The 14,047-nt window shown below is 39.3% G+C and overlaps 1 protein-coding gene across 4 annotated transcripts in view; it reads right to left on the reverse strand.

Moving 5' to 3' along the window:
- ADGRA1 (adhesion G protein-coupled receptor A1) overlaps window positions 1–14,047 on the reverse strand; it is a 593,458-nt gene that overhangs the window by 87,862 nt on the left and 491,549 nt on the right. For all 4 annotated transcript variants that reach the window (XM_014607805.3, XM_019484192.1, XM_019484194.2 and 1 more), the window contains 2 exons: window positions 11,749–11,956; window positions 10,570–10,778 (listed from right to left, as the gene is read on the reverse strand). In XM_014607805.3, coding sequence (XP_014463291.2) covers window positions 10,570–10,778; window positions 11,749–11,956 — 417 coding nt within the window. The remainder of the gene's footprint in view (window positions 1–10,569; window positions 10,779–11,748; window positions 11,957–14,047) is intronic.

Genomic DNA, 14,047 nt, shown 5'->3' on the forward strand with positions numbered 1-14,047 from the left:
CAATCCTGATGATTTTTCTGACACTTGCAAAAGAGTTAAATTCTGGTACCATCATTTTTATATTTGAACATATCCATGAATAATAGGCCTGTACAAAGTGGCTAGTATTCGCTTTGGATTTGGCTTCAGCCAATCTGGGAGACACTAATTCAGTTTGGTGATTTGAATCACTGTCCTGAATCAATTTGGCCAAATCTGATTCGGAGATATGGTTGCCACCAAATTGGCTGACTCTCCGAATCGGACAGGCCCCATCCCACCTGGTCTCCCAGCCCTGTCAATGGCCACCCCACCTGGCTCCAGGCCCCCGACTCTTCAGTTAAAAAAGCCCGGCACTAATTGGTTGCTGCCAGGTGGGAGGAGGGGGGTGACAATCTCCACTGCCTGCCACTGCCCTGCACTGCGTGGGGGCCTCTGTCATAAGCCCCCATCCCCTGCCTGCTCTCCCAGCTCCCCCCCCCACCCCATGGCTGCCCCACCCAGCCCCAGCTCCCAGTTAAAAAAAAAAGAAGTCCAAAGTCACCGGCTGCTGCCAGGCAGGGGGGCCATCCCTGCTGCCCCCCACTGTACCGTGCTGCATGAGGGGCTCTTCCATGAGCTCCCCAGCCCCTGCCCACTTTCCCAGCCCCACCCTGCCCAGCTCCTGGCTCTTTAAAAAAAGAAAAAAAGCCCCAGGCTCACTGGCTCTTGCCAGGTGGGGGGGTTGATCCCTGCTGCACCCCACTGGCCCACACTGTGTGGGGGACTCTGCCACAGCCCCCAGAAGCCGCAATGGCTGCTGAAGCAGCTGGTGAGTGGGGGCTTTTTTTTAAATAAAACTGGGAGCTGGGGCCGGGCAGGGCAGCCATGGGGGCCCTGGGAGAGTGGGCAGGGGATGGGGGCTCATGACAGATCCCCCCATGCAGTGTGGGGCAGTGGGGATTGGCTTCCCCCACTTGGCAGCAGCTGGTGCATGGGGGCTTTAAAAAATATATATATTTTTAAGATCCGGAAGCTGGGCAGGGCAGCCATGGGGGGGGGGGGGGAGCTGGGAGAGTGGGCAGGGGCCAGGGGTTACTCAGGGGAGCTGGGGAAGCTTGCAGGGGAAGGGGCCTGGCAGGGGTCCCCCCCATGGTCCCCTTTCTTCTCCTCCAGCCTCCTCTCCCCCGCCCCCTACTTACCAGCATGGAGTCCAGGTACAAGCCCCTGCGGCAGCAAGCGGGGACTGCCCAAATCTCCAAAGCTCTCTGAATCTTTTACAAATCTATTCAGAGAGCGTCAAATCAATTTGGACCTTTTTACTCGTCTCCTGATTTGATTCAGATTTGGAGATTCAGCTGCTGAATTAGGCCGAACCTCCTCCATATCAAATCAGCACCTGAAGCTTTGCACAACCCTAATGAATAAGCACCTACAGTGCAAAGTCCTGCACTTAGGAAAGAATAACTACATGTGTATATACAGAATGGCAAATGACTTGTTAGACTACAGTACTGTAGAGAAGGGCCTGGAGTGTTACAGTGGACCATAAACTGAATATGAGCCAACAGCATACTGGGTTTTATTAACACAAATGCTGCCTATAAATCAAAGGAAGTATTTTCTACTCCATTCAGCATTGGTGAGGTCTCACCTGGAGTACTATGGAATACTATGTCCAGATTTTGCTCCTGTACTTCAAGAAATATATGGACAGATTGGCAAGAGTTCAGCAGAAAGTGACAAAAATTATTAGAAGCCTGGGAAGCATGATTTATAAGGAAAAACAAAGCGCTAGGGTTATTTTGTCTGGAGAACAGAAGACCAAATGGGGGTGAGGAGAATAACAGTTTTCAAATACCTGAAGGATGATTATAGAAAGGATGGAGATAGACTGTTCTTTGTGGCCATAGGGGACAGGGACTAGAAGCAATGGCCTCAAACTGCAGCAGGGGAACTTTAGGCTGGATATTAGGAGAAACTTTCTGACTATGAAGGTGGTTAAGCATTGGAACAGGCTGTCTAGAGAAGTCATAGAATCCCCATCCCTGGGCATTTGGCTGGTGTGGTTTATTCAGGGACAATCCTGCCTTGAACAAGGAGCTGAACTAGGTGATATGACAAGGTATCTTCCAGCCCCACTCTCCTATGATCCTATGATATATACCACCCATGTGTCAGGGCATAAAGTATAGTTAGTTTACCTTCCACAGACATATAGTTCATACCTTGTCCTGACCATTATTATCTGTGTAGCGTAATAGCATCCAAGAGATCCAGAAGAATTGGGGCCTCATTTTGCTAGATTTTGTACAGAGATGTAGTAAAGACAGTCCCTTCCTCAAGTAGTTTGTAAAATTAGTAAATAACAGAAAAAAAGAGAGAGATAACATGAATAGGTTATCCAAGGCACATTTTGTGTTAGTAATATCCTCTTTCTCTTTGGATATTTCCCCTATACTTCTTGCTGTGTGGATACATCAGTCAACAAGTCCTACTATTGCTTACCCACATTTTCCCCTTTCCCATCTCATTCCATTCCTCAAAGTCAATTCAGGCTCAGGGTTACTTGGATCTTGATGCCTGTGTTAGAAAGGTACTAAGACTAAACCTCATGGCTTCTATTGCCCCTCCATATTCTTTCTTAGCTGCAGCTGTTTTCCCTCAACCACTAGTGGAAGAGAGCAGGTAGCAGTCTGTAAAATTGCTGTAATAGCTGTCAAAATAAAAGGAGTACAATTATTTAAAAGAGTAGTAAGTAAATATCTTGGATAATTCTGCAATACCCACACACACACACACACACACACACAATCGCACACATGCACGCACGCACGCGTACCCATACCGCCCCCCCCCCCCCCCCCCCCGGCCCCTTGGTTTAACAGAGTTAGGAACAAGAAGGGATAAAATCCTAAATGTATTGTGTCAAGATATAAATGATATAACAAATTTAGAAGGCTTTAATTGACATGGCACCATTTAACATATCCCTTAATCATGTGTAATAGCAGAGATGCAGAATTCGACCAAATCATTTCATACTTGAGTGCTTACATAAAAGTAAATGCCATATGTCTTACAGGAATGCAGCCATTTTGCCTGCAGAAGTCATAGACAATCAGCCTTTTAAAATTATTTCCATTTAAAACTATTCATAGCTTTATCTTTATATCTTCTCTGATCTTTTACTGGTAAACTGCTATGTGTAAAAACTTTAAGTAGAAGAATATATTATTGCCACTGTAGACTATCCTTTTTAATAGTTTTGTACACTGAAAACTGATTTCATTACAGATACATGATAAATTTATCTTGTCTGCTTTTTAATGATAATTAAATCTTATTGATCTGTCAACCTCCCCTGAGTAATCCTTGGGGAGAGACAGAACGCAGAAGATAAAGTTAATTTTTTTCATGCCATATGCAAAGCAGTGTAATTGTACATTACATTTAAACAAGGCGGTTTTGATTTTATTTCCTGGAGGGGATTCAAAGTATTATAACACTGAAAACTGGCAGGCTATATCTGAGGGAAAAATGAATATACCAAGAATTTTAACATTCAAAAGGAACTGTGGTCTATAACTATAGGGCTAGCAAAATATTAATGAGAAATGTCCACTGACTCTGGTGGAAAAGTGTGAAACCCATTTACTGCAGATGTAAATGGCTATATAATGTGGAAGGCAGAGTAAGATCATGCCTATGGATGTTGGAAATGGAAAAGACATATTTCATCATCTACTTCATCCTATCTTGGCTTTTTTTTTAAACAAATTCAGTACAAATAGGGCTTTCACCACTTTTCCTTAGGATTCTATATAAGACATTTTCTCAAACAGATAAATTCATAAAGCTGGCCAAGAGGTCAATTTAAAATAATAAAGAAGTAAATAATGAAACTGTATTCTTCCTCTGTGTGAGAGAGACAGACTACTACTACTACTACTACTACTACTACTACTACTACTACACACACACACACACACACACAGAGAAAGAGAGAGGATATACAGGATATTCTATAGGATACATAGCCCAGGGATGCCTAACAAGAATACTGGCATACTGAGAAAATTTGCTCTACAAACCAGGCTGGGGCAACACCGAGAGCCTATATACTTCCACCGATCCATGTGAAATTAAAAAAAAAAATGTAGTACACTTAAGAAGCAGTAAGTGTTTGCAATTCTTGTACTTAAACAGGCAAGCTGAGATTTTGTTGTTAGTAGGATACTAAATTAGATTAAGTACAATGACTAAAGAAAAATATAAACTTAACTGGCCTAGTTTTTTTAAATAGGTACCAAAAGTTATGCTTACAAGAGTAGAATTTCGTTGAGTGCTTCAGTGACTTGGGAGCAAAAGAGCACAAAAAGCCAGTAGGGCTTGTACTTTTAAATACTCAGGTAGGAACTTTTGAAAATCTAAATGTACCTTAATAAATAGCCTATTTTTTTAAAGTGCTGATGAGCAAATACTTCCTTTGCTTTCTTACTCATACAAAAAAGCCCTCTCTTTCCTTTGAGGACAAGACTAAAGAACTCTAGTCCTACCAGCTTTTTTAACTACATCTCCAAACTGATGGCTGGAGTTATGAGTTAACTTTAAAAGGTTTAGAGATCTAGTTTGGTTTGGGTATGCATCCTGAGATTTGGAAGCTTATCTTAACTGTGAGCTACATGTTTGCAAAACTGGACATCACTTTTGGCACTTCCTATTTCCAGTCAGGCTGAAAATACTGTAGGAGTATTTTCCCTTATGGTATTGTGATCCTTTTCCCAATGATAATCAGAATCAGGAGATGTGAAGGGTGTGTAGAAATGTACAGGAATGGAAGGAAATTTTTAGAAATGACCCATGCTTCTCCCTCTCCCCATTCACATTCCTTCAAGCACATCTAATTCAGGGTTTTTCCAAATTTTGTTAGCAACAAAGGTTCAGACTGATACTGTTTTTTATCAGATTGGCCTAACAAGTTCTTACTGTCATGTACCAAATTGAAGCCCATTGGTTACTCTCCTGATCAAATGATTTTCAGCAAGGAAATCAACAATAATGTAAATAGATTTTAGAGAACTATGGTAATTGGCTTAAACCTGTTTTACTATGATAAGAATAGGAAATCATAAGTTTAATACACTATGTTCGTTCACTACATCTTCAAAATTAGGATAAAGAAAAGTTGGAGTGACGTTGTACCTGTAATGGTCCAGGAATTATGAGAGGAAACAATGTTTGTGGGTGATACTGGACCATCACTGGTGATGTACAGGGACCCAATGAAGTATACCTTGCATTCAAACTCATCTAACTTTATTCCTACCATGCAGTTGGTCCAATACAGGACATCACCCATAAAAATCCTTACCTTTCAGTAAGAAAAAAACTTTCCTAACAGTATTTATTAATCAATCAACTGTCCCTTAATTTACAACCATAAAATTTAGGCTAATTGGAGAACTTCGTTTCCATTTATTTACTAAATACATGGAACTTGTAATGGACAAAAGCAATCTGACTGGGAAAAGGGTGCCTGGTACAGAACTGTCACTCTATTTTAAGAAAGATCAGGCAAAGGAAATATGACCTAATAGGTTTAATTATTTTCATCATGGATTTCAAAGTTTGCTACTTTATCACCTGGAAGAATATACTTTTCCTAGGCCTGTGCTAAGATTGTGGGAAGTTACACTAGTGATAAAAAATATATATTCTTGAAGAAATTAAAATGTTAGTAGAATACCATTTCCTCAATGATTAAATCAAAGTTATCTGTTCCTACTGAAAGCACATGCTTATTGTAAAATAAACTTTAGTAATTAGGTGTACTGAAACTTTAGAAATCATAAAATAATTTGCTACTATAAATCAGTATATTTGGGTTACTTCAGTCCATATATCACTTATAAAAACATCTCAAAAGGCTTTGCAGACACTGAGAAATAGAAGTAGCTCTGTGAGAGAATAGCCATGTGAGAGGTGATTATTATACCCATTTCACACATAAATAAAGGCAGAGAGGAATAAGGGGACTTACCCAAACTGAGACAGAAAATCAAATTAGAGGTGAGTAAAGAACTCCTCAATAGGCTGACAAACAGACAAACCTCTGTTCTAGTCACTAGGCCATCCTTTCACAAATTTATCAGGGGAAATAAGACAATGCAAAAATGATGATGTCATGTCTTTAGTTCCTTCTACTTGCCTTAGTTTTAATAAAGTGAGAGTACAAATATAAAGTTTGGTGCACATAGACTGGTCTAAAAATAGTGGAACCCAGTCTAAGGTAGACCTAGATCAATGTGCACTCAAACTAAATTGATTTTAGTTAGACAGGTGCATCAAACTTCAGTACCAGTTCCCCTACTGATTCAGGCTGACTGCCAGCATCCCAGGTACCTTTGCAGCTCCTTGCCACTGCCCCTTGCAGGGAGGTGCACTAGCACTCGTCCCACTCTCAGCTGCTCCACCTGAGTGCCCAGCGGGACCTGCCCCTGAGCTGTCACAGAACCAAGTCATCACAGACTCTTTCCATTGCAGACCCTTTCTGCATCCTTATCTCCTGCCTCTGGGCAGCTGTCAGCCACAAGGAGGCATGGGGGTGGGGGGGAAGGAAGGTGTCTGTGTCCCTGCACCTACCCCATCATGAAGCCAAAAAAAGGTACACACTGACCTGACACCGAGCCCAGGAGAACCTCCACGAGCAGGCACAGCCTCCTGGAGCCCAACTGGACTGCCAGGCATGGGCAAGCATTCTCCCTTCTCCCCCGCCACGTCCAGGTCTGGGCACCACACTTTAACAAGGGTGTGAACAAGCTTGAGAGAGTCTAAAGAAGAGCCACCTGTATAATCAGAGTCTTAAAAGGCAAGCCATACAAGAAAAGGCTGAGGGGTCTGGGACTGTTTAGCCTGGGGAAAAGAAGGCTGAGAGGGGACCTGGTAGCAGCTTACTGCTACACTAGGGGAGTACATCAAGGACTCAGCGAGCAACTGTTCACCAGGGCATCTGAGGGGAAAACTAGGAGTAATGGCCACAAACTCCTGGAAGATCGATTCAAGCTCAACATTAGGAAAAACTTCTTCACAGTCAGGGTGTCCAGACTGTGGAATAAGCTCTCTCCAGAGGTGGTACATCACCTACCCTGGAAATCTTCAAGAGGAGACTAGACAGTCACCTTGGTGACCCCCTGTTATCTTTCCTGCTTGGTGCAGGGGGCTGGACCCAATGATCTTCTGAGGTCCCTTCCAGCCTTACATCTATGAATCTATGAATCTGTCACCCACAGACATTGATCAGCTGCAGGCAGGCAGTGTGAAGCGGAGGGAGGAAATGTTTGCCTGTGCCCAGCAGCCTGGTAGGGCTCCATGGGGCTGCACCTGCTCGCAAATGTTTTCCTGGGCTCACTGTCAGGTCTGTGCATACACTGTGGGGTGCTTTTTGATGGGGTTTGTGCAGGGACACAGCTGCCCCCCTTCCCTCCCCACACTGCCTGTCTGCAGCTGATAGATGCCTATGGCTGACAGACAACGTGGCAGGGGGAGGAGGAGTGCTTGCCTATGACTGGCAGCCAATCAGGGGTGGCTTGGCACTTGGCTGTGTTCGGTAGTCTCTGGCAGCCTGGGGAGCCCATGGGTCCTACTGGGACACATAGAGGAGCACTTCCAACCTGCTGGCCAGTGCAGGGAGCCTGCGTGTCCCCACTACCAAAGGGTAAATGTGGGTTCTGTTCGCTACCGATCTAACCTATGCTGCTTCCAGAAAACCGCGCAACTTAAATCGATTCCGCCTCAGGTTTTCTGAATGTCTGTACTTAGCTTAAGTGAAAACAATACTAAAACTATCTCTCTGAAAAAGACTTCTGCCAGTCCTAGACTTAAACATATTTTTGTATCATGGACAATAAAAACTCGCAAGAAATAACTCAATATTCCTCTCCAGATATTCAAAAGAAATGATGACAGCCTGTCAAACACATAATAGCAATGATGAATCTGAGCATGTGCTGTATGAGTAGTACAATGCACAGCTGGATTAATTTAGCCACCTACTTCATCTTGTTTCACAGCAGGATATACATTATTCTGATAGCAATGCAAGCCTCCAGGTTCTCTGTTACTTTACTGCTGCACTTCACTTAATTCCTATTATTTCAGTTTACTGCCATTAGCCCACAACATAGTAATCAATTGTGAATTTTCATAGTTCTTTATATTTTAGGGTTGTATTGTAGAGTTTTATAATGTAAAAGGATAATTTTTATTTTACTGAACATGCCACCTATTTTTAATTTTCTATTACCAATATTACCTGAATAAAATAGAGTAGTTATTCAGGTTTGATGGTGTTGGATAGAGATACATATTTTAAATGGTTTATATTATAACTTAATAGCTAAGTATAATAATAAGATTCTTTACTACTCTCTACTCTACTTTTTATTCTTCTTTTATATGGATGACTTGGAGCAATAATTATAAGTCCAGTTTAAGGTTAGTTAACCAGTCTAATGCTCTTGAGGAAAGGGAGTGTCTTTCTGCAATGTCACCGTGAAATTTGTATAGAGGGCAGAGTGTTGTTATGTGGTCCATAGTTTGATCAAGGTTGCCACAGTATTACTCTACTATGACCAATGAAAAAAACAGAAGTTCTTATTTTAATTCAAAGCCAATACATCTCCATTTTTATGGAGATGTATCTTTTATAATGATATTTATTTTTACAGCAATTAATGCACATAATTAATTATGTTAAAGTCTCCTAGTCTTTCTGAAAGATTGGGAAAATTAATCTGGGTGAATGCTATAAAGACACTTTTAATCTCTTTTCTCAAAAAAGTAGGTGCCATATTACATTTTTGGAGCTGTAACCATAATTAAGGTGAGTAGAGTATGAAAGATACATTTTTTGTTTGTTTGTTTGTACAGGTCAAAAATGAGAGAAGCATATAGAAAAAAGGAAAGTTTAATTAACAAAATCCAATACTACATTCTCTAGGAGAAAGACATCATCTATAAAGGTCCTAAAAAATCCTGTTATACTTCAGTGAATATGAAACAACTTTTATTCAAATGTACAATATAAAATGAAATACTTATATCAGGACATGATTTCCATGGGCAAAACAAGTAAATGAATTCTTTAAATGAACTGTAATGAATTGTTTGTAAATTATTAACTACTGCTTAATAACTAAGCAAAGTGAAGTATCATAAAGTGAACTTAAACAGTTCTAGAAAGAGACAGCCATTTTGGGCGTGGTACCTGCAAAGCGAACATGTGTTTTCTTTAAAATATTTAGAAAAAATACCCTCAGAACAAAACTATGTTTACCACTTGGAAAAACCCACACAAATGTCCGAGGGGAAAAAAAAGTGCATTTGAGCTGTAAAAAGATGAGATATGTTTAAGATCAACTAATCTTCAGGAACAGGATGCTAAAATCTGAACCAGTCTAAAATGGGTAGAAAAAAAATGATCTAGTAACTCTGAGGGAAATCAGTTCTTACAAAGTAGACAATAATATCCGCATTTAACTACTCATTGTCACAGCCTTGTGCAATGATTGGCTGACAGCTGGGCTCCATCTGACAGCAGCAGATTGGTATTCTCTGCACACGTCCTCTCCATTCCTGTCGCCTATGTTTGCTATCCTTTACACATACTCACAATACATTATTTACTCAACATAAACCTTTCAGTAAAGTAGACAAGAATCTCCTACAATGCAATCATGCACAAGTATTGAGATCATTCAGTATTAGGCATGTGGCTAGTCTCCCTGCAATTGGTTCACAATGACCATTTTTAATAGAGCAACAAATTTTCACCATCATAATTTTTTGCTAGCTAGCTTACTTTTTTTACTATGCTCTCCTGTCTTTTGCAAAAAAATAATTAAAAAAAAAATCAGTAATTATTGCATACGTGTACCTTCTGTTTTCATTAAGGTAACTTTCTGTGAAGCATGGTAGTTAAATAACTGCAATGGGAACTGTAAGTGTGACTGAGAACAGACCAAGGCAACCTGATAGGTTAACACTGCACAGAAATATTTTTCTCCATGAATAGCAATTTAGCAAAAAGGCTAACATCATCGGTATACAAACTAAAACTCGCAGAACAACAACAAAGACAAAAAAGTCCTCGTTTAAAAGAGCATGAGATGCTATTCACTTCCATTTATTAAATGATTCAACATTGCGGTATGCCTGCAACTAATTAGTATGATCAACACAGTGTAAGGCAGGAACAAAAGCAGAGCAGCCTACTGAAATATACTGAAGTAAAGGCAAAAATGAGCATACATTTCTCAAACCCTGTCTTACAAATTATAACCTCCCTATCTTGATCATTCTCTTATGGAACTTTCTTCTGTCAAGAAAGAGTTAAATGCCATTTATAACTGGGCCTGTCTCTGAATATAGACTGAGCTGACCATCAGGTTAATTCATTTATTAGCTGTTAAATAACTTACTTGTCTTTAAGGCTTGCTTCCATAAAACATCATGACAAAAGAAACTACAGTTACTGTCAAGCAAGGATGATACACATATATATAGAAGGAACATTTATATATAGGTATATTTTCTAAGTCATATACTCACCATTAGCACTGCAAAGTTACTGAAGTGTGTACTCTGAATGGTTGTAATATTGCCTGAAGAGCTAATTATGTGGCACCCTTCTCCCCACCAGCCTCCATGTCCATCTAGAAGGTCAAAATCCCAAAACGCTGCAATAGGGTCTATACCCCGTTCAAAGTGCCTCAAGCCTATAGTAAGAGGGCTGGTGAGGTTTCCGAAACTGCACCCATCTGCAAAAGCAACAAACTGAATCAGAGAAATGGACTGGAAAACCCTTTATTGATGAATACTATGTACAGAGCTTCACAAATGTCTATGAGTCTATGAATCAAATGTACTGAACTATGGAAAACAAAGCAGTTGCCACATATTCCTGTCTGTGTACATTGAAATCATAGATTATATTCAAATCCAGAAAAGTTTGCTACAGTTTAAATTAATCTGAATGACTATTTCAGCTTGTTACATTGTCCAAATGATCTAATCATTCTTCATAAAGCTCAATTGGTTGTTTCAGTCTTAAATTATGACTAAAATTACGCTATTCACTCACATAACTGCAAACAGGGCTCAGTTTTATTGTATGATTAATAGCTAAAACAATTCTGTGCTTTGAAAGTCATATTAAAACATTTTTTTAAATGCTAATAGAAATGTGAACACTACTCAGAATCAAATCAAATTATTAAAATTGTCTGGCTGAATAATTTATCAAAATAGTGACTCACTAGCCTATAAGATCCATCACATTTAGACAAAAGCCTCTATCAACACCTTCTGTAGGACCATCATATCAAAAAGTACACTGATGAACATTAAGATACATGCAACAGGGCATTAAAACCCCACACAATCTTATTCATCTACCTATCTGTGTCTAGGATGTTAGTACTGCAATTTTCATCGCAAAGATTAAAACCAGGTTCTTTTCTAAGTCACCTTGGTTTGAGATATAAGCTTCTGAAATAATAATATAAGTAAACAGTGATCCCAAATTTTTATTTTGTGATTACATTTCACAGATTTATAAGGGAATTTGCATAAAATCATATGAATAGGAATAAATCCAAGCACTTGTGCAGAAGAAACAGACAGATCCCAGCCTCCCAGCATACTGTATATTCTGCTGCTCCATTCCCTACATAACCAAGTATACTGTAGCTTTCAGATTAAAGGATATAATGCATAACAACTCCTCACCTATTTTAGCAAACACAGCTGGTGTGGCAACAGTCCTACGTTTCCCGTCATCTGCAAGATTTGATGAGTTTCCTGTGCTAGGAAAGAGTTTTCCATTCCGAAAGACAATAAACTGTAGCTTGCAAGTGGAGTTATCAACAGATTGCAAGGCTGAAGACTGAGAGAAGACAGACTGTGGCAAATGAACTGAAGCTACTGCTACAGCATTCTGTACAATGAGAAAAAAAAAGAAACATTTAAAATGCAAATCACAACAGGGTTGCTTTCATTAGGTTTTAAACTCCTGTACAAGGAATGTATGCTGCCTCCCTTTTCCAACAGACTGGAAGCAACCAAAGAAGCACGAGCTGTAACCATGGGAATAGGATTGGTACAGTGCATATTAAAAGGGAAAACGTTTTGATTGAATGTATGAGTCTATATGGTCAAGCTCCCTGCTGCAGAGGTGAGAATGGTTCTTACCATGCCTGCTAGAGGGTCCATCAACACTGCAGATCTGATTTAAAGAGACAACCTCTACCAGGTTTTCTCCTTCACTTAAAACAGAATCAGACAACTTACATTATAACATTTCTCTGAAAGGGTACTTAAAGAGTACTGAAATAATTTTATTAATGCAAAAAGTACATCAGTGGAGCATGCTGAGTGCAGGGGAAAATACATTATAGTAAATAAAATTTTATGGGTTTTATTTCATTCTTGCTTATATGAAGAAAATCATTCATCCAAATTTGTGTTTCAGTAACTGTGACATTAAAAATATATCAGAGTATTAATGTACCATAACAATAAAGAGTATGAGATAACAATAATGGCTTTGAGCTGTGAATGTGTTATACGCTACTAGGCATGGGGAGGCTTGATTTACAAAATGAAACACACCAAAACGAATCCCACAAAGATCTTGCTCATCATTCGTTCTTTTTTTCTGCTGTACAAGTGGCAAGCTTATCATTAAGCACTGAGATATGTGCAAGGAAAAACAAGAAAAACAGAGGGAGAACAGAGCAAAAGTAAATAGGCAAGATCCTGCCCTGCCATTCAAAGTAAAAAGTCTATATATTTAAAAACAAACAAACAAACTGTAAAATGCTCTGATTTACATTTTCTTGAAGGCAAACTATAGCTTCTATGCACATAGTTCGTGTGGTTTAACTACGTCCTTGAGAATTAATAGGAACAATCTTCACAATCACATAAATAAACATGACATTCATATATTTATATAGGATGAGATGAATGTGTATGTCTAGTGACATCATAAGAAGCATGTGAATAAAATTTGTGGATACTGTGACGTCATTGAGGTGCTTAGGTGAGTGAATATAGGCTTCTATGGACATTTTCTACCTCTTAAATTTTATATTCTGGAAGGGAATCAAGATTGTAATAGGAAAAAGGGCCTTAAAGTTGAAATAACTCTTCTGTTGCTGTCCACATTCTTATCCAGCCAATGTCATTTGTTAGATAAAATGACTCCAAAAAAAAAAGAACAAAACAAAATTAAAAAAAATTGAGATAGTTGTATGTGTCCATCAGGTTTTAAAACAGAGAGGCAAGTATGCATTCCTAGAGGTGCTGCATTGACATTAGCAGTTACTCAGCCAATCATCATGCAGTTGACTTCAGATAGTTCACACATTACGATCCAGGGATTATAAAAATGTAGTCTTACATGGGTTTTACATCACACTTCTGAAAGATTCGTATTTCACTGTTATGATCATACCCAGCATCCATGACAAATGGACTTCTGATGACATCAAGCCAGCAAATACAACTTTTTTCTATAACTACGCATAGGGACTTTTACTAGAGCTATTTATCATACTTCAGATTCCTATTGAGAACTTTTCTGGGGCTGCACATGAGTGTACAGGAAGTTATACTTTGATCCAATTTTTATTTATATTAGTATTTTATTATTATTACCACGTGCTGGAAACAGCAAAAGCACTAAATTATACAAATTATTTAGTATACAAAACAGAGAAAGCCAGCAGTCCTTGAATAAGATTATGATAATGAAACCAACTGCTAGAAGCATTTGGATAAGCAACGATATGCCATGACTTCATTAAAAAAAAAAAGAAAAAAGGAAGGAATAAACTGGATAAACACAATGAGGTTTATATTGCATTCACTGAGCTAGAAAATTGTTTAACCCCGTGTGGTTCTCATCTCACTCCCAACTATGACTCCCAACATATTACAACAACAGGAAAAAAAGGCATGGATATCTCTTTCTCAATGAGGTATAAAAGAAAGGAAGATGATTATAAAGCCCATGGGCTTGTCC

Source organism: Alligator mississippiensis, chromosome 6 (genome assembly GCF_030867095.1).
Source record: "Alligator mississippiensis isolate rAllMis1 chromosome 6, rAllMis1, whole genome shotgun sequence".
Classification (NCBI taxonomy): Eukaryota; Metazoa; Chordata; order Crocodylia; family Alligatoridae; genus Alligator; species Alligator mississippiensis.